The following is a 26830-nucleotide window of genomic DNA, read 5'->3' on the forward strand; positions in this document are numbered from 1 at the left end:
TGAAGATCATGGCATCTGGTCCCATCACTTCATGGCAAATAGATGGGGAAAGAGTGGAAACAGTGTCAGACTTTATTTTTTGGGGCTCCAAAATCTCTGCAGATGGTGATCGCAGCCATGAAATTAAAAGATGATTACTCCTTGGAAGAAAAGTTATGACCAACCTAGATAGCATATTCAAAAGCAACGACATTACTTTGCCAACAAAGGTCCATCTAGTCAAGGCTATGGTTTTTCCTGTGGTCATGTATGGATGTGAGAGTTGGACTGTGAAGAAAGCTGAGTGCCGAAGAATTGATGCTTTTGAAGTGTGGTGTTGGAGAAGACTCTTGAGAGTCCCTTGGACTGCAAGGAGATCCAACCAGTCCATTCTGAAGGAGATCAGCCCTGGGATTTCTTTGGAAGGAATGATGCTGAAGCTGAAACTCCAGTACTTTGGCCACCTCATGCGAAGAGCTGACTCATTGGAAAAGACTGTGATGCTGGGAGGGATTGGGGGCAGGAGGAGAAGGGGATGACAGAGGATGAGATGGCTGGATGGCATCACTGACTCGATGGACGTGAGTCTGAGTGAACTCCGGGAGTTGGTGATGGACAGGGAGGCCTGGTGTGCTGCGATTCATCGGGTCGCAAAGAGTCAGACATGATTGAGCAACTGAACTGAACTGAAGTTGTTGTACCCACCGTGGAGAACAGTATGGAGTTTCCTCAAAAAACTGAAAACAAACTCAGCAACCCCACTCCTGTGCATACATCCAGGCAAAAACATAATTCAAACAGATCCATGCACCCCAGTGTTCATTGTGGGACTGCTTACAATAGCCAAGACATGGAAACAACGGAAATGTTCAACAGATGGATGGATAAAGAAGATGTGGTACATACATACAATAGATTATTACTCAGCCATAAGAAGGAACGAAGTAGTGCCACTTACAATAACATGGAAGGACCTAGAGATTGTCAGACTAAGTGAAGTAAACCAGATGGAGAAAGAAATTTATCATATGATATCGATTCTCTAGTTGTACTGCATGGGTTTAGTTGCACTGAGCATGTGGGATCTTAGTTCCCCAACAAGGAACTGAACCTGCAATTGGAAGGTGGATTCTTAACCACTGGACTACCAGGGAAGTCCTGGTCTCCATATTTTTGTATAAACAGCACGTATAATTTGGCTGACCAGATCCATTAAAAAAAAAAAAAAAAACAAAACAGTGGAATCTAAAGTATGACAGGAATTGACTTATTTATGAAACAGAAACAGACTCATAGACATACAAAGCAAATTTATGGTCACTAAAGGGAGAGGGAATGGAGGGAGGGATAAATTAGGAGTTTGGGATTAATAGAGACACAAGAATGTTCAAACTACTGCACAATTGCACTCATCTCACACGCTAGTAAAGTAATCCTCAAAATTCTTCAAGCCAGGCTTCAGCAATATGTGAACCGTGAACGTCCAGATGTTCAAGCTGGTTTTAGAAAAGGCAGAGGAACCAGAGATCAAATTGCCAACATCCGCTGGATCATGGAAAAAGCAAGAGAGTTCCAGAGAAACATCTATTTCTGCTTTATTGACTATGCCAAAGCTTTGATTGTGTGGATCACAACAAACTGTGGAAAATTCTGAAAGACATGGGAATACCAGACCACCTGACCTGCCTCTTGAGAAACCTATATGCAGGTCAGGAAGCAATAGTTAGAGCTGGACATGGGACAACAGACTGGTTCCAAATAGGAAAAGGAGTACGTCAAGGCTGTATATTGTCACCCTGCTTATTTAACTTCTATGCAGAGTACATCATGAGAAACGCTGGACTGGAAGAAGCACAAGCTGGAATCAAGATTGCCGGGAGAACTATCAATAACCTCAGATATGCAGATGACATCACCCTTATGGCAGAAAGTGAAGAGGAACTAAAAAGCCTCTTGATGAAAGTGAAAGTGGAGAGTGAAAAATTTGGCTTAAAGCTCAACATTCAGAAAACTAAGATCATGGCATCTGGTCCCATCACTTCATGGCAAATAGATGGGGAAACAGTGGAAACAGTGTCAGACTTTATTTTTGGGGGCTCCAAAATCACTACAGATGGTGACTGCAGCCACAAAATTAAAAGACGCTTACTCCTTGGAAGAAAAGTTATGACCAACCTAGATAGCATATTCAAAAGCAGAGACATTACTTTGCCAACAAAGGTTCGTCTAGTCAAGGCTATGGTTTTTCCAGTGGTCATGTATGGATGTGAGAGTTGGACTGTGAAGAAGGCTGAGTGCCGAAGAATTGATGCTTTTGAAGTGTGGTGTTGGAGAAGACTCTTGAGAGTCCCTTGGACCACAAGGAGATCCAACCAGTCCTTCCTAAAGGAGATCAGTCCTGGGTGTTCTTTGGAAGGACTGATGCTAAGGCTGAAACTCCAATACTTTGGCCACCTGATATGAAGAGTTGACTCATTGGAAAAGACTATGATGCTGGGAGGGATTGGGGTCAGGAGGAGAAGGGGACAACAGAGGATGAGATGGCTGGATGGCATCACTGACTCGATGGACATGAGTTTGAGTGAACTCCGGGAGTTGGTGAAGGACAGGGAGGCCTGGCGTGCTGCAATTCATGGGGTCGCAAAAGTCGGACATGACTGAGTGACTGAACTGAACTGAACTGAACTACATATAAAATAGATGATCAACAATAACTTGCTGTATAGCACAGGAAACTATATTCAATATTCTATCATAAGCCATAAGAATAAAGCCAAAAGAATATGAACATATATATATATATATATATAAGTGAATCACTTTGCTTTGTAGCAGAAACTAACACAACATTGTAAATAAACTGTACTCCAGTAAAATAGATTAAAAAAAAAAACGAACTCCTCTTGACTATTTACTGTTTGAGGAAGGTACTATGATTCTTTTCCCTTACAGAGCAGGGAATGGAGGTATTGGCAGCTGAGGCCCCTTGCTGAAGCTGCACAGGGGGTCAATGATGGAACCAGGACCCCAGCCTAGGCTGTGGGTTCAGGGACTTAGTGGGAGTCCAGCATGTGAGAGGGGAAATGGAGTCAGAACATGGGGCTGGGGCCACAGTGGGAGGCACCTAGCTGGGTGAGCACTTTTCCACGAGGCAGGGTCTGGCCAGGTCAGTCCCAGCTGTTTTGTCTCATAAGCACCTGCCCTTTCTTCCCAGGGCCTCAAGTGTCTACTGGCACCCCATTCTGCATCATTTGCACACAAGATGCTTCATTCATAATACCGAAATGAGTCATCAGTAGTAGATATAACCCACTTATTTGCTATAATAAGAAAGAGCTCATTAATAGTTATTTTCTGTATTGTTTGTTCCTTTATTAAATCTTGAAAACTTTTTATTGGAGTATAGTAGATTTACAATAGTGTATTAGTTTGAGGTGTACAGCAGTGATTCGGTTATACATACAGAAGTACATATATCTATTATCCCAAATTCTTTTTCATTGTATGTTAATACAAAATATTGAGTATAGGTTCCTGTGCTGTACAGTAATTCCTTGTTGCATAATTGATATAAAATGATATTTGTCTTTCTATGTCTGACTTCACTCAGTACGATAATCTCTAGGTCCATCCACGTTGCTCTAACTGGTATTGTTTGATCCTTTTGAATGGATGAGTAACATTCCATCACATATATATGTACCACAACTTCTTTATCCATTCCTCGGTTGACAGACATTTAGGTGGCCTCCATGTCTTGACTGTTGCAAATAGTGTTGCAATGAACACTGGAGTCCCTGCATCTTTTCAAATTGTGGTGCTCTCCAGATATATGCCCAGAAGTGGGACTGCAGGATAAAATGGTAACTCTATTTTTAATTGTATTATCTTCAAGTTTCTATGTAAAAAGTTCTATACAGTGTTTCAAAACATATCATTAAATATTATCTTTGGAAATTTGGAAAAAAAGAGAAGTGAGATTCCTCCCAAACTTCCCTCCAGCCACACCCTGTGCATTCTTCCAAATCCCACCCCCACACAACAGTGTCCTGGAAATTTTTCAAATTAACCAGAAATAGAGAAGTATTGTTGGTATGGAGTTGATCAGTATGTAGACTCACACAGACACACACATTTCAGAAGTTCTGGGTGTTTTTCACCACAAATTTCTCATTTATGTTTAGGTTCATTTAGGTGAATCACAGTCTCATTCAAATTCCTAAGATCTCACACTCATGTTGTTAGCAACACAGAAGACTTTTAAAAGATAACAAAGCTTCCTTTTTCAACCAAGTTATAAAAGCTAAATAGAAAATAGCTTTTCTAAAATTAGGTGTGCCGTGGAATGGCTGCTGTTTCTTTCCCAGATGGGTGTGTGTGTGTAGTTCTCACGAGTTATTTGAGTCCTAACAGTCTGTTGTTCAATATAAAAATAATTACATTAGCACCTTTCATCCTTAAGTGCTGTATAAAGTAGTGGCTTTCTTGATACCACAGGAAGCGGCTAGTTTGGGAAGGCCACATAGTGACCATCTGTGAGCAAGGAGAAACCTTGGCTACAAAGCCCAAATAGCCCTCCATTTTTGGGAAATAGTATATTGAATTGGCCAGAAAGTTCGCTTGGGTTTTCCACATGATATTATGGAAAAATCTAAACTAACTTTTTGGTTAGCCCCATATTAACATTAACTTCCTAATACACAGGTGTTAATATTTCCCTATTTCATAAAACTTGGCTTTCTATTGTTGCTATTGTTCGGTCGCTAAGTTGTGTCTGACTCTTTGCAACCCCATGGATTGTAGCCCACTAGGCTCCCCTGTCCGTGGGATTTCTCAGCAAGAATACTGGATTGGGTTGCCATGTCCTCCTCCCGGGGATCCTCCTGACCCAGGAATCGAACCTGTGTCTCCTGAATTGCAGGCAGATTCTTTGCCACTGAGCCACCAGGGAAGTCATGGCTTTCTATATTATTCCTCAAATAGATTGAAGGAATTACTTGTATCTGAACTCTCAGAAAATAAATTTTAAGTTCAATGCTTCCTTCCTGGAACAGACCATGAAAACAAAAAGCAAGATAGGTATCACTGACGTGCACTCTGTGCTGCGTCCAAAGTGGTTCTGTGGACAAGAGGTTGGTACCTGGGGCACCGCCTCTCTATGTGTCACCAGGCTCCCTAGCCCCAGGTAACTGGCTTCCCAGTCAGTGTGGGCTTCCTCCTTCTGGCTGTGACTTTATGGATGATTTTTGGTGAATTGGAAAAAAACAGACATCCTGATCCTCACATCTTTTGTTAGGATGTGGAAATGTGAAAACAAAAGAAAGGATGGAAAGAAAGAGAAGGAGGCGGGAAGGAAGGAAATAAACTCAAAGCAATTTAGAGCCTAGTGAGTGATTTTATTTCTAATTAAGGCAGGCTAAAAATGCGCCATGGTGGTTACCAACTTCTGTAGGGCTTAACATACACATTGAGAATGTTTTTCAATGAAAATATAACCTTTTTAAAAATATATTGCACTTCTTAAAATTAGTATTAAGCATACTCCATAGGTTTTCAACAAATATTCTTTGATGATGCTAACAAGATACAAAGCTAAGAAAAATGTATAAATTAGAATGAGTTCTAGTAAACTTGACATTTAACTCCACAATCAGGCTTCTTTAAATATACTGTCAAGAATTCAGAAACTTGGGCTTGATCTAATATCCCAGGCACAGGTGGCTAAAATACCAGGACATATGTTTTCTGAATCTGGCATTTATCCTGGCTTTTTGAGATGTTTGGAAGAAATTCTAATATCATTATAAATTTAGGACTATAGTTTTCCCTATTATTCATATATAACACTTCTGAAGTATGTCAGCTGTGTTGACAAAAGTGCCTAGAATGCATAGCAATCTGGATCTAGCTATTCTCTTCCCAGGACTCAGGAAATCTTAATTGAGCAAATTGAAAACAACCCATTCAATAGAGAAGCCCCTGGTATGTGGTCCCACTGTCTCTGGACACAAAGAAAATGGCACTGAAAATAAGCGCTTGGGGCCCATATGGGCTCTTGCAGTTGGGGAGGAGTTCGTAGGAAGTTTCTCTGTGTTGTCATCATTGTTGAAGTTTTTAGTGTGACTATTGGTCTGCATAGTGCCAGCCACATCTCAAATGGCTGTGAGTAACTTGAGGTGTGAGATCTGTCTTACTTGACTTTCTATTGACAGCATCCACAGCCTTCTTCCTAGTACTTAGCACAGCCTAGCAGATCATGAAAAAATGATAGGAAATGGAGACTGAAATCTCGTTCTTTTTTCATGCAGAGTCTTTGATAACAAACCAAGTTGCAGAAGGAGGTGGGGGACGGGGGTTGTGGAATGAGCTTTTAAGTGTACGTGAACTTGAGAATTATTCTCCTTCTCGGTTATTCAGTAGTGATTCAAGGACTACTTAGCTTTTATTTATTTTTTCTTTTGCTGAAACTTGGTTATACTCTTATGTTCACAATGCCTGTGCTACCACCCCTCGTGCAATTCTGTACTGTAAAGCTAATTGGACAATTAACTTTGGAGGAACACACTTCCTAACCTTTGAATTAATAACAGTGCCAACACATTAGAAAACTCCGAGGGTGAGGGCAGTCGCCAACCACGCACTTAATTATATTTCAGGAACTGTGGCCTGGGCACAAGCAGAGACTTGGGAACCTCCCATGTAGCTTTCCTGTAGCTTGAATATTTGAGTCCACTCATATTTCAGACCCTGGTAGGGCCCATCCGCCAACTATGGGTAAAAGACTGATTGCAGAATGATTGGGTACTCATCACAAATCCTAACAATTCCCGACAGAATAAGTTCTAGTGTTGCTAGAAGTCCTCACGTATCTTGAATTATCGCCTGGATAAGGAAAACATTAATCTCCCTGGAGAAGTACAGAAAAAAAACAATAGAAATGTGCCTTCTCTCTAAGGATAAATAAGGCAGCATTTACAATGCTTCTCATGACAAATCTACATGTGTGGTCTTAATGAAAAACTGAATATGGAAAAAGAGCCAGTTGAAGAATTTTTTATTTTTCCCCTATTTACATGCTAATCTGCCCTCTATTCTTTATAATGTTTCAGTTTTCCCATTGATAAAATGAGCATTGCATTAGTTTTCTGTTGAGCGTAATCTATTGCCACTAAATTAGAAACTGAAGCTCTGGTACTTTGGCCACCTGATGTGAAGAGCTGACTCATGCTGGGAAAGACTGAGGGCAGGGGGAGAAGAGGATACTAGAGGATGATATGGTTGGATGGCATCACTGACTCAGTGGACATGAATTTGAGCAAACTCCAGGAGATAATGAAGGACAGGGAAGTCTGGGTGCTGCAGTAAACAAGAACATCTTAAAGCAACACCATTTATTTGCTCACAGAAGCAAATCATAGATTAGAAGTAGATTAGAAGTCCAGGGAAGTCTAGGCTTGATTCTCTTCTCAGAACTCACTAGGCTGAATTTCAAAGTGTCAGGTGTGACAAAGATCAAATCTGAGGTCGGGGGTCTCTTCCAAGTGCATGTCTTTGTGGCAGAACTCAGTTCCTTGTGGCTATAGGACTGAGGGCCTATTTCTCTGCAGCTGTCAGGCAGGGAACAGTCTCAACATCAAGAAGCTGCCCACATCCCTTTGTCGACGGTCCCTTCTATCTTTAAAGCCAGCAACAGACACCCTCCCTCATGTCCAAATCCCTCTCACATTTCAAATCCCTTTTACCCAGAGGAGCCCAGGTCCTTTAAAGAGCTTCAGTGATGAAGTTAGGGCCACCAAGGAGAAACTTCCTTTCTTAAAGTCAGTTGATTTGGAATCCTAACTACACCTGAAAAATCCCTTCACAGCAGTACCTAGGTTAGTATTTGGCTGAATATCTGGAAGAAGGTGTATATATAAGGACATCTTGGAAGTCTTTAGAATTCTGTCTTCCACGGGGAAAATAATGTTATATAATATTATTATAATCTTAGAGTATTGTCAAATGGATTAGTGAGATAAATGTGTAAAGCACTTAGGATAGTATCTAGTACAATAAGTCTAAAGAAGTGGGATCTAGTATTCTTAATGCCTCACTATACTATGTTTTCATAACTACATGAATTTTAAAATTATATTATGATAAACACTTTAGAAATGTAATGGAATATGTTTCTCATTAGTTGGATACTCTACAGAAAACACGTACTATGGTCAGAGTCAAGGAAACAGGAAACTTTATGTTTAGTCTGTTTGTTAAAATTTGATAAACCAATTCAAATTATTTAAAAACAGTGCAATAAAAAAAGGGGAGATGGGGATATAATTCATATTGGTACTCAGCTCAAGCCTCCATATCCTTTGGCATAAAATGAAGTATGGGCGTCTGCATTGTTGTTCACTTCTTGCTTTTTAGTAAAAAAAAAAAAATGCACCACAGAATCCATGCCTTAAACACTGACATTTTTCAGGGAGATCTGTTTTGTTTCTACTCCTGCTCTGAATGTAAAATGAATGCTTCAAATGCTCTATCCACACAAAGGCTTGATGCCCCCTTTCTCCCTTCAATAGTTCCAGTTGAGAATAGGCAGCATTATGCAATTTGGTGACCGGGCACCAACAATGAGAATGCTTCTCCCTGGCTGTGGGAAGAAAAGCAGCTAAGGGGTTAACAGTAATATTTTGCAAATGGAGGCAAGTGAAGAAAAAATTACATTAGCATAAGAAAAGGTAGGCTTAGGGGATTTTCCACTCCACTGTTTGGTGTAAGAGCTCCATGTTACCAAGGAGGAGGATGGCAAGAGAAACCCTAATGTTTATGCTGTTCTTGAAATGCATGGCCATTGTACTCATTGGCTATATTAGGAAAAACATCCTGAGTTAAGCCTGGCAAGAAAGTAAGAGGATTCCTCAGTTAATATCGCTTCTAGAGGAGAGGTGGTTTGTGATTAAAAGTAAAAATATTAAGCAATGATTTTCATTATTAACTAGAATGGACCCCGATGTCTGTAATTAATTTCACTTAAATTTAATAGCTCATTTGAGAAATTGTGCCTAATTCACAGTATCTAAATGTAATTAGCAGATATTTCTTTTTCCTTAATACCTAGACTTATTTAAAGATTGCTTAATAGGGAATATCCAATTTCAAGTTATAATTATTTTTGCTAGTTGAAAGCATGCAAAATAACTGCAAAGATTCTTACTGATCTCCTTAGCGTAGAACATGTACTACTCAGTTGTCACCTGTTTCTATGAAGGTGCTGAATTTGTTATTGAATCAGTCTTTGCTTCACTTTTATGAATAACTGATCAGTAAAAAAAAAAATTTTTTTTATTCTAAATTTCATTAGATTTAATAACAAAGTGAGCACAACTGTCCAAATAAATCATGATGAATCTCATTAATTAAGACAGAGAAAGGTCAGCTTATTTTAGGTAAATTTCTATGACATTATGTGCTGATAACTACAGGAAAATTGGGGTAGGGTTAGAGGCTAATGAATGCATTGTGTGTTCCTAAGGAAAATCTTTCCAGATTAAACCAGTGAAACTTTGGGTTATTAAAAATGAGAACAAAGATCAAAGATTATCCCAGTCCTGGGAAATTTGCCCATAAACTGATGATAAAATTATTTGTAAGTCAGTTGATAAGATTGATACTCAGGGAATAGGTGTCAGAAATCAGTTGAGACTCAGGAGTTTGGGGGAGAATGGATACATGTGTATTTATGGCTGAGTGCCTTTGCTATCCACCTGTAACTATCACAACATTATTAATTGGCTGTACCTCAATATAAAATAAAAAGTAAAAAAAAATCAGTTGAAAAAGATTTTACTATTACAGACAGATGGTTGTTATTTAGTCGCTAAGTAGTCATGTCTGACTCTTTGCAACCCCATGGACTGTAGCCTGCCAGGCTCCTCTGTCCATGGGATTTTCCAGGCAACAATACTGGGGTGGATTGCCATTTCCTTCTCCAGGGCATCTTTCCAACCTGGTATCAAACCCACGTCTCCTGCATTGACAAGAGGATTCTTTATCACTGAGCCACCAGCGAAGTCCTAAACACAGATTATCACTTTTCAAACTTTTGGAATAGTGGCTTAGCCTTTCATTTAAATCTTGTTTATTTTATCCCTTCCTTTGTTTATTATTTTACACATGGACATTAAAGATCTAGAAGTGATCAAGTTTTCAGATCTTCGTCACTGAGAAATGACTTAAATAGATCTGCTTTCCCAACACAACCCTTGATCAGGAAAGGCATTATAAGCCAAAGCTTGAGGAAAAGGGAAGAAAACAGGGGAGATAGAAAAGGGTACCAGGTGATTTATCTAAGGTTAACATTATGATATGATTTTGCTACGTTTCCCCCTTTTTGTCTTTTTTATTGATGTATTTGAGGTTGATTTACAGTGTTCTGTTAGTTTCTGGTGTGCAGCAAAGTGGTTCAGACAGACAGATAGATGATAGATTCTCTTTCAGATTATCTTCCATTATAGGTTATTACAAGGTATTGAGTATAGGTCCCTGTGCTATACAGTAGGTCCTTGTCAGTTATCTATTTATATAAAGTAGTTTGTATCTGTTAATCCCAAGCTCCTAATTTTTTCCTCCACTCTTCCATTTCCTTTGGTAACCATGAGTTTTTTCCTATGTCTGTGAGTCTGTTCCTGTTTTGTAAATAAGTTCATTTGTATAATTTTTTTGGATTGCACATGTGATATCAAATGACATTTGTCTTTGATTTATTACACTCAATGTGATAATCTCTAAGTCCATTTATGTTGCTACAAATGGCAGTATTTCATTCTTTTTATGGCTGAGTAATAGCTCATTGTACATGTGTCCCACATCTTTAACCATTCATCTGTTGATGAACTTTTAAGATGCTCCATAACTTGTCTATTGTGAATTATGCTGTAATGAACATTTGCGTGCACATATCTTTTCAAATTATAATTTTTTTCAGATATCTGCCCAGGAGTCAGGTTGCTGGATCATATGGTAGTTGTATTTTTAGGTTTTTAAGAAACCTCCGTACTGTTTTCCATAGCAGCTGCACCACTTCACATTCCAAACAACACTATAGGAAGATACCTTTTTTCTACTTCTCCAGCATTTACTATTTGTAGACTTTTTGATGATGACAATTCTGACCAGTGTGAGGTGATACCTCATTGTAGTTTGGATTTGCATTTCTCTAATAATTAGTGCTGTTGAGCATCTTTTCACATGAGGGTAAGGTGATGTGAAAAAAGCTAAGCTGAGACAAAATGATGTCATGTTATAGTTGCTGGGGGGAAGGGATTGTTAGGGAATTGGGATGGCTATGTACACAGTGCAATATTTAAGATTGGTAACCAACAAGGACCCACTATGAAAAACAAAAAATAAATGGTAAGTCCTGGTTTTGAGTGCCTGCTCGTGTAGATATAGAATCATGAGATGTTTAGAGATTGCAGATGACACTCTTCTGCAGACCCAACAGCTGTCCTTTTATAGAGAGGGCAGGGAAAGCACAGAGGGTCAGATTTATTTTACTTCTTGTATCTTTTCTTCTCAGTTCAAGAATCAAAAGACCATGTTTCCTCAACTGAATTTAGCGTTTCTTGTTTAATTGCTCCACCTGACCTCCTCTTTGACTAGGAACCCAGACTCTCAGACATGTTCATGCAGAGTGACCTTGGAATCAGGGGACATTGATTTTCTTCTTTTTTACAGTATGAAGAGTTCAGTCAAGCGGCTATTGACAAACTAAGCCACAGATACCAGAGCCCATGGTAAGTATATTTACATCAATTAATTAATCTTTCCTCCTAAATTAGTAACAGAGTTAATTTCTTTTTATTGGAGTAATTTGCTTTACAATGTTGTGTTAGTTTCTGCTGTACAGCAAAGTGAATCAGTTATATGTTTACCTATATACCCTCTTTTTTGGATTTCCTTCCTATTTAGGTCACTACAGAGAATTGAGTTAGAGGTCCCTGTGCAATACAATAGGGACTCATTATCTTATTATGTACCTCATTATCTATTTTATACCTGCATTGCTCTTCAATTACTCAGCTACATGTTTACCTATATCCCCTCTTTTTTGGATTTCCTTCCCATTTAGGTCACTACAGAGAATTGAGTAGAGGTCTCTGTGCAATATAATAGGGACTCATTATCTTATTATATCTCATTTTCTATTTTATACCTGCATTGTTCTTCAATTACTCAGTCGTGTCCGACTCTTTGCAACCCCATGGACTTTAGCATACTAGGCTTCCCTGACCTTCACCATCTCCTGGAGCTTGCTCAAACTCATGTCCATTGAATCGGTAATGCAATCCAACCATCTCATCCTCTGTCATCCCCTTCTTCTCCTGCCTTCAATCTTTCCCAGCAGCAGGGTCTTTTCTAATGAGTCAGCTCTTCACATCAGGTGGCCAAGTACTGAAGCTTGAGCTTCAGCATCTGTCCTTCCAATGAATATTCAGGATTGATTTCCTTTGTACCTACATGTATGTGTGCTAAGTCACTTCAGCACAGTGGTGTATATATGTCAGCTCCAATCTCCAAATTCTTTCCATTCACCCTTTCCCCCTTTGATGTTCATATGTTTGATCTTCAAGTCTGTGCCTCTATTTCTGCTTTGCAAATAAGACAATCTATACTACTTTTCTAGATTCCACATATATGCATTAATATACGATATTTGCTTTTCTCTTTCTGACTTACTTCACCCAATAACAGAGTTAATTTTTCTTAATTTTTTTATGTCCTATAGGTTTATTTGTACATTTGTGAATTTTTACTCCTAATAAGCACAGAAAATCTTCACTATCTACTCGGTCAGTTCAGTTGCTCAGTCGTGTTCGACTTTGTGACCCCGTGGACTGCAGCATGCCAGGCCTCCCTGTCCATCACCAACTCCCGGAGATTACTCAAACTCATGTCCATTGAGTCGGTGATGCCATCCAACCATCTCATCCTCTGTCGTCCCCTTCTTCTCCCGCCTTCACTCTTTCCCAGCATCAGGGTCTTTTCAAATGAGTCAGCTCTTTGCATCAGGTGGCCGAAGTATTTAGAGCTTCAGCTTCAAGGTCAGTCCTTCCAATGGATATTCAGGACTGATTTCCTTTAGGATTGATTGGTTGGATCTCATTGCAGTCCAAGGGTCTCTCAAGAGTCTTCTCCAACACCACAGTTCAAAAGCATCAATTCTTCAGCACTCAGCTTTCTTTATAGTCCAACTCTCACATCCACACGTAACTACTGGAAAAAACATAGCTTTGACTAGATGGACTTTTGTTGACAAAGTAATGTCTCTGCTTTTTAATATGCTGTCTGGGTTGGTCACAGCTTTTCTTCCAGGGAGCAAGTGTCTTTTAATTTCATGGCTGCAGTCACCATTTGCAGTGATTTTGGAGCCCCCCAAAATATAGTCTGTCACTGTTTCCACTGTTTCCCCATCTATTTGCCAGCTGCCATGATCTTAGCTTTCTGAATGTTGAGTTTTAAGCCAACTTTTCCACTCTCCTCTTTCACTTTCATCAAGAGGCTCTTTAGTTCTTTGCTTTCTGCCATAATGGTGTTGTTATCTGCATATTTGAGGTTATTGATATTTCTCCCAGCAATCTTGATTCCAGCTTGTGCTTTCTCCAGCCCAGCTTTTCTCATGATGTGCTCTGCATATAAGTTAAATAAGCAGGGTGACAATATACAGCCTTGACGTACTCCTTTCCCAATATGGAACCAGTTTGTTGTTCCATGTCCAGTTCTGTTGCTTCCTGACCTGCATATAGGTTTCTCAAGAGGCAGGTGAGGTGGTCTGGTACTCCCATCTCTTTAAGAATTTTCCAGTTTGTTGTGATCCACACAGTCAAAGGCTTTGGCGTAGTCAATAAAGCAGAAATAGATGTTTTTCTGAAATTCTCTTGCTTTTTTGATGATCCAGCGGATGTTGGCAATTTGATCTCTGGTTCCTCTGCCTTTTTTAAATCCAGCTTGAACATCTGGAAGTTCACAGTGCATGTACTGTTGAAGCCTCACTCAGAGAATTTTGAGCATTACTTTGCTAGCATGTGAGATGAGTGCAATTGTGCGGTAGTTTGAACATTCTTTGGCATTGCCTTTTTTTGGGATTGGAATGAAAACTGACCTTTTCCAGTTCTGTGGCCACTGCTGAGTTTTCCAAATTTGCTGGCATATTGAGTGCAGCACTTTCACAGCATCATCTTTTAGGATTTGAAATAGCTCAATTGGAATTTCATCACCTCCAATAGCTTTGTTCATAGTGATGCTTCCTAAGCCCACTTGACTTCACATTCCAGGATGTCTGGCTCTAGGTGAATGATCACACCATTGTGATTATCTGGGTTGTGAAGATCTTTTTTGTATAGTTCTTCTGTGTATTCTTGCCACCTCTTCTTAATATTTTCTGCTTCTGTTAGGTCCATACCATTTCTGTCCTTTATTGAGCCCATCTTTGCGTGAAATGTTCCCCTTGTATCTCTAATTTTCTTGAAGACACCTCTAGTCTTTCCCAGTCTTTTGTTTTCCTCTATTTCTTTGCTCTGATCACCAAGGAAGGCTTTCTTATCTCTCCTTGCTATTCTTTGAAACTCTGCATTCAAATGGGTGTATCTTTCCCTTTTTCCTTTTCCTTTCACTTTCTTTTCACAGCTATTTGTAAGGCCTCCTCAGACAACCATTTTGCCTTTTTGCATTTCTTTTTCTTGGGGATGATCATGATCCTTGTCTCCTGTACAGTCACAAACCTCCGTCCATACTTCTTCAGGCACTCTGTCTATCAGATCTAATCCCTTGAATCTATTTCTCACTTCCATTGTTAATAGTAAGGGATTTCATTAAGGGGAAGAGTGGGGCAGTGCAAGTGAGATGAGAGCACAGTGCAGGAAAAGGGAACCAGCCTGTTAAGAACAGCAGCTGGATGTTGGAGGGTGGGGCCTTTAACTATATAAATGGTTGTTTTCAATGAAAGAACAAAATCATAACTTTTTTTGGTTAAAAGCCCCTCATTTCAGGCTGTTGGCCTAGAAACCATCATAATGCATCATGTTAGTTAATCAATGTAATCCTATTAAAGTCACACAATGGCTTGAACTGACACTCTCTTGAGTGACTTCACTTTCACTTTCACTTTAAGGCAGTGGTAACCAAAATGAAACCTGTATGTTCAGTTACAGGCAAAGAGCAAAACCTAGGCTTGTCATCTATTGGAACATATAATTCAGATTTCTAAGGGAAAAGAGATCAGTCAGCATTGCTCTTACAGGAGTACAGATTCAATAATGTCTTTGTTTTCCTTAGATTTTTGGAGGTCAGGGTTTCTGCACTTTTGGGACACTAAGCACAACCTCTGCTTAAAAACCTCCTGGCCTCACTCTCAGGCTTGGCAGAGGCTCTGAAAGAGGATGACTCTACAAGGTCCAGGTGTGCCCACCTGATTACATTCTCTCAGCTGTGCCAAGAGCCATCTCCTTCCTGGGCAAGGTTTGTGTTTAGCCTCCCCAACCGTTCGCATGTTCTGTCATCAGTCAACTGCATTCACTCAATAAATCCAGCATCTCTTGTATTCAAAGCACTGCTAGACTCTGCAGCCATGGTGCTGAACAAGCCTAAGAACTAAGAGAAGTCACTGGGGACTTCCCTGGTGATACAGTGGATAGGAATCCACCTGCCAATGCAGGGGACACAGGTTCAATCCCCAGTCTGGGAAGATTCCACATGCTGTGAGCAACTAAGCTCATGAACCTACTGAGGCCTTGTGCAGAAATTACTGAAGCCCATGTCCCTCGAGCCTATGCTCTGAATAAGCGAAGGTGCCACAGTGAGAAGCCCATGCATTGGCAACTAGAGAGTACCCCCGCTCACCTCAACTAGAGAAAGCCTGTGTGCAGCAACATAGACCTAGCTCAACCAAAAAATAAAAATAAATGAATAAATACATTTTAAGAAAGAGAATTCATTGAAAGATTTAAAATAGGGAACAATGTGATCCAATTAAAAAAAATCACTCTGGAATATTGAAGTGCTGCATGGAGAAAAAAATTGAAATGTGACAAGACAGTTGTAGGAAGCTCAGCCAGGAAATAATTTCGTTTCAACAAGTCGCTCTTGAGTTTTCAGTGCGTTCTGTAAACAATCCAAAATCAGTTGTGATGAAGAGAGTTGTGAGAAGGAAAGGATTTGAGCTCAGCTTTCAAAGGAACGCAGGCTTTAAATAAATGAGAAGAAGAGACGATGTTTGCTGTGACAATGGGGAGTAAGAATGTATTCAGAGACCGGACGAAAGAGATTTTAGCATTATCTTAATTTTACAGGAGAAGAAATTGAACTTCAGATGCTAAGTAAGGTACACAAACCCGGGTTACAGAGCTAATATCTAGGTCCAAGTTGACTGATTCCACAGATCTGGGTTGGGATCTGGGCTTGAATCTTTTCAGAAGGCTCTTCAAGCGATTCTGATGATCATTCAGGGCTGAGAATGACTTGTGAGGACTGAAAGAAGAAAGGGATGAGCCTGGGGGCATCCACACCAGGAAAAGGTGAGTGAGCATCATGGAAGAAGGAAAGAGCCTCAGAGGCAGGGACCTGAGGACAATGGGAGGCTGTAAAAGGCAGGGAAGAACTCAAGGAGGAGGGTTTATACAAGGAAATGGAAACCCAAGAAAACAATAACAGATAAATATTTGGAACTTATCAATGGTCTCAGAAAAAGCATTGGAGGAAGAGAAGAATGAGTTGAGGGCATATAAGCGGCATTGAAGAATTTTTGTCGGCTGACGTAATAGAGCCAAGAGACTGCTCTGATTCTGAGACCAGAAGTCCAGTCAAGGACAATGACAGGATTTCCTCCATTCTGGGGTATACTTTGAAAATCTAACTCCTTGAAATCAGGATGTGTTTTATGGTAGTTATTTATGGTAGATGGTAGTGACTCTCTTTCTGCCCCCAAGTTAATCTGTTATTGAATCAACGGTGTGCTATCCAATTTATGGCATCTAAAATTGTCATTGTTATTTGAATAAAGCTCCCCTAGCAGTTCTGACCTTGAGGGTAGGTGGGGGAGATCCAAGATTTTGAGCCTCATTTTCAAGTGTAAATACTAGAGACCTGGGTTCGATCCCTCAGTTGGGAACATCCCCTGGAGAAGGGAAAAGCTACCCACTCCAGTATTCTGGCATGGAGAATTCCAAGGACTGTATAGTCCATAGGGTCACAAGGAATCGGACACTACTGAGTGACTTTCACTACTACTACTAAAGACAGGTAAAAACATACTTCAGCAAACTTGAGATGAAGGTCTGCCATGTGACAAGTTCTCAAAATTTAAAAAGTAATAAGCAGGGTCCTTGCCCAAGTCACTCACAGACTTTCAGGACAGATAGATATAAAAAGAAGATTTCAATACAACATCCACTGATGGAGAATGACCACAATAACGGGGTGTGGGTTGACTTTATTCTTTTCCCTTCTGAATTAAAGGAAACATTCTTTTGTTTTAAATACATAAGTTTCTCTAGACATGAGGTCTGATGATTAACTCATTTTTATGTAGTCTCTTCTCACAGCTGAGTGTTTTCCAATATAAACGAACAGTATGTCTAATTTCAATAAGAAGAATAAAAAGCACAGATAGGAAGTGGGAGAACAGTTTGCAGTCAAATTAAGAGTCAGTTTATAAGAGAATGCACTGCAAATAGTGAATCAGTGGGAATTTTTGTTTTGAGAAGTGAAATCTGTTAAAGTTACACGTTACTGAAAATTGTAGAGCATAGCAGCATCCTGCTTTCTTTCCCTTACCTTTAACATAGAGTTTGACATATCAGTTCAGTTCAGTTCAGTTCAGTCTCTGACTCTTTGCGGCTCCATGAATCGCAGCACACCAGGCCTCCCTGTCCATCATCAACTCCTGGAGTTCACTCAGACTCACATCCATAGAGTCAGTGATGCTATCCAGTCATCTCATCCTCTGTCTTCCCCTTCTCCTCCTGCCCCCAATCCCTCCCAGCATCACAGTCTTTTCCAATGAGTCAACTCTTCGCATGAGGTGGCCAAAGTACTGGAGTTTCAGCTTTAGCATCATTCCTTCCAAAGAAATCCCAGGGCTGATCTCCTTCAGAATGGACTGGTTGGATCTCCTTGCAGTCCAAGGGACTCTCAAGAGTCTTCATATATAATAAGAGTTTGACATATAGGGGTACTCAATACTTGGTGAATCAGATATAAAAGACAAAATCCCTATTCTTAGTGTACTCAGAATGGCACAGATTGGTACAGCTCAAGCCAGAAAAACTGGAGGGCTTTGGTCATGAGGACTTCCTGAGTGAGATGAAATTTAAGCTGGGTTTAGAAGGGGAACATTAGGAAAATCTCTGGTTGCCTCCCTGGGTAAACTTGTTATCCATGCACATGAAAGGCTTGCTGAGATTATGAAATCAACAGACTCGTTCACAGGCAAACTTCCTTCCAGAAAGGCACTGCCAACATGACTATGCCCTAATGTCACTATGAAGTTGCCTCTTTGCCATTTATTTGCCAATGTATCATTTGTCTTAGGACTAATGTCTTAAGGACTGGTTCACAGTCCTGTGGATAGCCACTGTCAGTAGATGGTGGGGTTGCGGGTGTGGGTGTCAAGGATGCTGCAGATTCTAAAGTGAGGGTGACCAGACTAGGTGTCAGTCAAGAAGAGAGGAGCAACATGACTTTTAAAAAGTCAAAATTAACTACAATGTCCCTTAACTTTTCATTTATTTGAGGGTCACAGCTCTTTTCAGTGTGTTGGCTCTCCTGTGTCTGCCTTCTTATAATCAAAGGATTTGTTTGTCAGTTCCCATTCTCAGGAGGTGCACAACATGGCAAGTGGAAAGAGTGCTGAAATGAAAATCAAGAAGGGCTGGTTTTACCAGGCTTTTTCCTGGTGAAGGAATTTATCCTTCTCCAGGAAAAAAATGAAGGAGGTTTAGCTAGAAAGGAGTACAAAAGTGTTTGCAATGATGCAAAGTCAGAAATAGCCTGCTAAGTCACTTCAGTCATGTCCGACTCTGTGAGATCCCATAGACAGCAGCCCACCAGGCTTCCCCGTCCCTGGGATTCTCCAGGCAAGAACACTGGAGTGGGTTGCCATTTCCTTCTCCAATGCATGAAAGTGAAAAGTGAAAGTGAAGCCGCTCAGTCGTGTCCGACTCTGTGCGACCCCATGGACTGCCACCTACCAGGCTCCTCCATCCATGGGATTTTCCAGGCAAGAGTACTGGAGTGGGGTGCCATTGTCTTCTCTGAGAAATAGCCTAATATCCCCCAAATAAGGGATTGTGAGAAGTGGTGAAGTGGAATCTATAGTGATTAAGAGATGTAGTATATATATACAATGGAATATTACTCAGCCATAAAAAAATGAAACAATCCCATTGCAGCAACATGGATGGACCTAGAGAGTGTCATACTGAGTGAGATAAGCCATAGAAGGACAAAGAGCATATGACACCACTTATATGCGGAATCTAGAAAAATGATACAAATGAACTCATAAATAAGGCAGAAATAGACTCACAGACATAGAAAATAAACTTATGATTACCAAAGTGGGTAAGGGGAATAAATTAGGAGTTTGGGATTAATGCACACATGCTACTATATATAAAATGGATAAACAACAAGAACCTTCTCTATAGCATAGGGAATTTCACTGAATATTTTGTAGCAACTTATAAGGGAAATTAATATAAGAAGAATATATATACTCATATATATATACATATATACACACACACATGTGTTTTTATGTATGTATATATATATAGGAGAAGGCAATGGCACCCCACTCCAGTACTCTTGCTTCGAAAATCCCATGGACAGAGGAGCCTGGTGGGCTGCAGTCCATCCGGTCGCTAAGAGTTGGACACGACTGAGCAACTTCACTTTCACTTTTCACTCTCATGCTTTAGAGAAGGAAATGGCAACCCACTCCAGTGTTCTTGCCTGGAGAATCCCAGGGACAGAAAAGCCTGGTAGGCTGCCATGTCTGGGGTCGCACAGAATCAGACACGACTGAAGCGACTTAGCAACAGCATATATATATATATATATATATAACTGTGCTGTACTGCTGAAACTAACATGATACTGTAAATCAACTACACCTCAATAATAAATAAATAAAATATTTTTAAAAACAAATAAATATTGTTCATAGAGGGGAAAGGGGAGATTCTGAAGACACTTCCCACATTCAAGTCCCCATTTTAACATCTGGAAGCTGTGACTCCTGTGACAAGTTATTTAAACTCTTTATCCCTCAGATTTCCAATCTGTAAAATGATTATAACAGAGTCTACTCTTCTGGAGTAGATATTTTATACAGATGTGTTGTTACACATACAACACTTCGAACAGCACTTGGTATATATAGTAAATGCTCAGTAAACAGTGTGACCATATGTTTTATTACCTAAAATAGGACACTTTTGAAAGTAAAACAGGAAGCTAATGGAATTAGGTCACTTGGACAACAGACTAACCTGTAGGTATCCTGAGCAAATCAGGCCACTCTGTTAATAAACATTCCCAAATTAGTTAAATAAATGAAGTGCATTGAAATAAATAAATTTAAATAATTCTGTTAAAATTCTTATTACACTGTTAGGAAAAACAATCAGTATAGAGATTCAGTATGGGAGAGAAATTTCACACTGTAGAGTTAATCTTACAAAAGTGGAACAGAAATTCAAAGAGACAGAAAAGAAAAAATAAGAAAGAAAGAAAGAAATTAAAAATAAATTAGTCTAGTGTTTAATAGACCTCAGAAGGGATCAGAGATAACAGACGAAAGAAAATCAATAATGTAAGACAATTTCTCAGAAGGGAATAACATGAATTTCCAGATTGAAAGGCTCTATCAAAGAAAAATGACAACAACTGTATTAAGACATGTCACTGTGAAACTTCACTTCTGGGATGAAGACAATTGCCAAGCCTTCCAGAGGGAGAATGGGACATGTACAAAGGATCCAGAATCAATAAGGCATCACACTTCTTGCCAGGGATCCTAGGCTCTGGAAGACACTGGTCAATGACTGCTCTGTCTGCTAGAAAGTGACTGTCAACCTGGAATTCTATACCCTGCTCAACTATCAAGTGGGGAGGTAGAAAAGAGACATTTTTATGCATGTATGTATTCCTCAAATGCATTGTTTCCTGAGAAGCAACTGGAGAATATCATTTAGCAAGATAATAAGGGAAAGTCCAGGAAAAAGAAAGGAATATGATCAAAGAAACAAGAGACCCAACAAAGGTGACAGGCAAAGAGGATGCTCAAAATGGTAAAAGAGAAGACCAGGAAAGTGGACATGCAGGAGCCCAGAGGAGGAGCAGGGCAAGTGGGGGCCCCCCAGGGGGCACTTACTTTATACAAATATTGAGTGAAGTCCTGAAGAAGCAAATGAGCTGAAAGTGGCTGATTTTGGAGAAGACAATGCTTGGACAGGGAGCAGAGAGAGATGGGAGTATTGTTAATTATAAACATTTTAGTACTACTTATTTATTAATGGTTTTTCCTGTGGTCATGTATGGATGTGAGAGTTGGATTGTGAAGAAGGCTGAGCGCTGAAGAATTGATGCTTTTGAAATGTGGTGTTGGAGAAGACTCTTGAGAGTCCCTTGGACTGCAAGGAGATCCAACCAGTCCATTCTGAAGGAGATCAGCCCTGGGATTTCTTTGGAAGGACTGATGCTAAAGCTGAAACTCCAGTACTTTGGCCACCTCATGCGAAGAGTTGACTCATTGGAAAAGACTCTGATGCTGGGGGGATTGGGGGCAGGAGGAGAAGGGGACGACAGAGGATGAGATGGCTGGATGGCATCACCGACTCGATGGATGTGAGTCTGAGTGAACTCCGGGAGTTGGTGATGGACAGGGAGGCCTGGCGTGCTGCGATTCATGGGGTCGCAAAGAGTCGGACATGACTGAGTGACTGAACTGAACTGAATAACTGATTACAATATTATGTAAGTTGAAGGTGTACAATGTAGTGATTTTTTAAAATAATTAATTAGGCTGTGTTCATTCTTAGTTGCAGTATGCAGGATCTTTCATTGCAGCTCAAAGACTTTTCTAATTGTAACTTGCAGGCTCTAGGGCATGCAGGTTCAGTAGTTGTGACGGGGGGTCTTAGTTGCCCTGCAGCATGTGGGATCTTAGTTCCCCAACCAGGGATCAAACCTGCATCTGCTGAATTGAAAGGTAGATTCTTAACCAGTGGACAACCAGGGAAGTCCCACAATATTGTGATTCACTTTAGTACAATTTATCTGTATTATGTATATGTACCTAAATGATCACATTCAAATGGAAAAAAATTAGGTTCACATTATGTGCAGTGTACAAGCATATTATTTGATAAAAATGAAAATTAATTATAAAATGAGAGAAATAGAAACTCAGTTGAGTTTTAGTAGCTAGGGTTCCTAAGTTGAAAAAATTTCTAAAAGTAAGACTTTCAGTACTAAAGAAATATGCACTGACCTGAATAAACAGGGCTTTCTGTTTATTCAGAAAGGTAGAAGGTGTGCCTGTATTTGGCATGAATTAAGGGGTGTGTAGAAAATTGCCTGTTTTCTTTCATAATGAAATACTGCCAAAGCCAGTTGTTAAACTAGCACAGACTTAATGACAGCCACTATTTAAAAATATATTGGTACATAAATACTTGCTTTTCTCTTGGAGTTGTTTTCCTCAAAACATCCGTAAATCTTGACAACTTTCCATTTTTAAGGCTGTTGGTGACTGGCACTTTGGAGGGATTCCCGTGAGCATTAAGGAGCAAAGTGCTGCAATTTAAAAAATTTTTGTTTTATTAAAGTATAATTAACTTACAATGTTGTGTTAATTTCTACTGTACAGCAAAGTGACTCAGTTATATACAAATATATATAATATTTATATATTCTTTTCCATTCTGGTTTATCACAAAATATTGAATATTGCTCCCTGTGCTATACAATAGGCCTTGTTGTTTATCTATCCTTTTAAAAATTACATTTATTTGGCCCTGCCAGGTCTTAGTTCCAGCACCCAGGATCCTTGATCTTGATTGCAGCATGTGGGATATTCAGTTGCAGCATGCAAACTCTGAGTTGTGGCTTGCGGGACCTAGTACCCTGCTGCTGCTGCTGCTGCTGCTGCTGCTGCTGCTGCTAAGTCGCTTCAGTCATGTCCGACTCTGTGGGACCCCATAGACGGCAGCCCACCAGACTCCTCTGTCTCTGGGATTCTCCAAGCAAGAATACTAGAGTGGGTTGCCATTTCCTTCTCCAATGCATGAAAATGAAAAGTGAAAGTGAAGTTGCTCAGTCATGTCTGACTCTTAGCGACCCCATGGACTGCAGCCTACCAAGCTCCTCCATCCATGGGATTTTCCAGGCAAGAGTACTGGAGTGGGTTGCCATTGCCTTCTCCCCTAGTACCCTGACCAGGGGTCAAACCCAGGCCCTCTGCACTGGAAGCTGGAGTCTTAGCCCCTGGACCACCAGAGAAGTCCCCTATCCATTCCTTATATAATAGTTTGTATCTGCTAATCCAAATCTAACCCTTCCCCACCCGTTTTCCCACAAGTCTGTTCTCTATGTCTGTGAGTCTGTTTCTGTTTTGTAAGTACGTTCATCTGTATTATATATTCAATTCTATGTATAAATAATATCATATGGTGTTTGTCATTCTCTGTCTGGCTTACTTCACTTAGTATGATCATCTCTAGGTTTATCCATGTTGCTGCAGGTGGCATTATTTCATTCTTTTTAATAGCTAAGTAATATTTCATTGTATTCTTTTGAGATTAGCCTGCACTCATTCTTATTTTTGTTACCTAAAAAATGCCTCTGTACTTCTTCCTCTGGACCCGCCCACCCCCAGCCTCCTCCCCTGAGATTTCTCTCCAGCAAGTTGGTGCAGGGGGAGGCCTCTCAGGAAGCTCCAGTGCAGTAGAAACAGCTCAGAGCTCCCATGCTGGTCACCATTGTGGGGCCACACAGATGGTAGAGGCCCATCTATTCATTCAGTAAATATCCAGTTGCTGACCTCATGCCAGGCACTGGAGGTTCAGGAGTGAACAAGATAGACATCATTCCTGCCTTCTTTATATTCTATCAGGAAAGACAGGACAGACACAGCCTAATGTAAGGCCAATCATTTCATTGTAGGACCTGTTGTAAGGGAGAAGAACAGGCTGCATATAAATGTTTCTTGTTGGATGAGAGGTTATTATTCATCCTGGGATGGAGCACTTAGAGCAGAAGAATATGATACAGCTGTGTTGGAAGAACAGACAGTGCTGTTATTCTTAAGAAGAAAACTTACTGGGTAATCACTATGTCCAGGTGGAGAAAATTCAGTTCATGTCAGAAGAGGACCCTTCACTGCAAATTACTCTCTGTGGAACTTCTGAAAGACACTGAAGTCCAAAGTGTGTGCAAAAGAGGCACTTCTGAGTTGCTGGCCTGTTTTCTTCCCTTTCTCAGCATTACATACATCAGAACAGTGGCTCTTAGGGCTTGTTTCAGGAGACCAGTGTCACTGAAAGAGCAGCTGCTGATACTAAAGTAATAGCTTATGGTGTTGAAATCCAAGCATGGCCTGCAATCCAGTACAGATGTTAGGCAAAGACAAAGACAGTTGATGTGCTGAAAAGAATACAGAAAAAAAAGGGCAAGGTGTGTTAGTGTTTAATTGTTTCATTTTTCTATGATCGATTCAAGATGTTTTTTAACTTTTTATTCTATATGGGGATATAGCCAATTAACAGTGTTGTGACATTTTAGGTGAACAACAAAGGTACTCAGTCATACATATACATGTATCCATTCTCCCCCAAGTTCCTCTCCTATCATGGCTGCCACATAACATTGAGCAGAGTTCCACATGCTATATAGTAGGTCCTTGTTGGTTATCCATTTAAAATATAGCAGAGTGTATATGTCCATCTCGAACTCCCTAACTATCCCTTCCCTCATCCCTCCCCCTGGCAAATATGCCCCAACTGTGGTCATTTCAAACATTCTGTTATTACTGTGTTCATTGAGAGAAAGGAACTTCAGTCCTTGTCCTCTTTGAAGAAAGAATTTGACAAAGAGACCAAGACTGCAAAGTAGGTCCAGCATTTATTAGAAGTACAGTACATGTGGGAGAGCACAGGGGTGAATTCTCAGAGTGAGGAGCACTATATAGGGGTAGCTTAGGTTGTTAACTCATTGTTAACAACCAGGGGGTTTTTGCAGAAACTAATGCCTGTGGCTGGCGATTTTTCCTTTTCACTAACACTTTATGGGTCACTACATTCAATAGTTACACCTGACACACCTGTAAAGTCTTCTAACTTTCATGAAATGTTGCCTTCAACCCACGCTGTGTAGAAGCAAAGGTGCCTCCTCTAGCGGCGTGTGTTTAATGTTCACTTTCAGTATCAGAATCAATCACCAAAGTCTTTTGTCTTTTTGTTTGCCTAATATTCACATCGTATGAATCAGAACTATATTCTGAAGAACTATCACTTCTGAGACATTGTGTTGCTCGGACAATCAGAGAAAGTACATGCATAAAATTCACTGAAAAAATTCTTCACTCAAAATTTCACCATGCATTATTTTTAAAAACTTGACATTTATAATATACACAAAGCTGGAACAAAAACCTATCCGCAAAATGTGAATGATAACAACAATCACGTGCATGCATGTGTGCTCAGTCATGTCCGACTCTTTGAGACCCCATGGACTGTAGACCACCAGGCTCCTCTGTCCATGGGAGTTTTCAGGCAAGAATACTGCAGTGGGTTGCCATTTCCTCCTCCAGGGAATCTTGCTGACCCAGGAATTGAACCCATGTCTCTTGTGTCTCCTGTGTTGGCAGATGAATTCTTACTGGTGTTGTATAATGAAACACCATATATACACGTATATAAGTTTTATAATGAAACTTTGATCAATTTTAAACCCTAATGACTTCACATGCTGCTGTTAACTGTATCACTATCTAAAAAATGTATTGATACATCTCAGGTAAATAATGTGTGATTATGGGGTTAGTCTTCTGGGGTTTCCTCCCCTACAATCATGTCACCTGTAATTCCTTATCTGGGCTTCTGCCAGTCGCCATTTTGAATCTTTTGCTGCAGTATCCAAGTGAAACCCACAGGGGTCAAAACCACAATGCTCTTTTAGCAGCTGAGAAGTTGGGTAGATGGCTCACAGAAAGACTTCAGATCTCATTGTTCTACCAGCTTTTCCACCTTCCCCCAAAGCCCCCCAATAAAATGGTTTGATTCTCCACTCCCAAAAAAATTCACAATGCTAATGATATGGTTACTAGAGGACAACTTGAGGCCTCCTTTGCACATGTGTTAGGCTGGGAAATCCTTTCCATCCCCTCATTCCAAAAATGAGGGGGCTGTGGTAGGCAGCTTTGTCTTTCATCCAATCAGGAGGTGTCATTCCCATTGGTAGTTTATCTCAAAGAATCAGAATGAAACCTTCGGATTAACCAGAGGCCCCTCTACCTCTTACTTCATTAGCAGTATCTGTAGAAGTGATTTGTGACTGCCGAGTTATCTCAGTCGTGTCCTACTCTTTGTGACCCTATTGACTGTAGCCCGCCAGGCTTCTCTGTCCATGGGATTCTCCAAGAGAGAATACTGGACTGTGTTGCCATGCCCTCCTTCAGGGGATCTTCCCGACCCACGGATGGAACCCGAGTCTCTTTTGTCTCCTGCATTGACAGTCAGATTCTTTACCACTAGTGCCACGTGGGAAGCCCTAGAAGTGATTTACAAAAGACCAGTACTAT

The 26830-nt window shown here is 40.3% G+C and overlaps 1 protein-coding gene across 1 annotated transcript in view; it reads left to right on the plus strand.

Annotated features, from left to right (window-relative positions):
• The window catches only part of SPMIP2 (sperm microtubule inner protein 2), a 133400-nt gene that overhangs the window by 61952 nt on the left and 44618 nt on the right, over positions 1-26830 (plus strand). The window contains exon 3 of the mRNA XM_061384317.1: positions 11704-11762. Coding sequence (XP_061240301.1) covers positions 11704-11762 — 59 coding nt within the window. The remainder of the gene's footprint in view (positions 1-11703; positions 11763-26830) is intronic.

Source organism: Bos javanicus, chromosome 17 (assembly GCF_032452875.1).
Source record: "Bos javanicus breed banteng chromosome 17, ARS-OSU_banteng_1.0, whole genome shotgun sequence".
Lineage (NCBI taxonomy): Eukaryota > Metazoa > Chordata > Mammalia > Artiodactyla > Bovidae > Bos > Bos javanicus.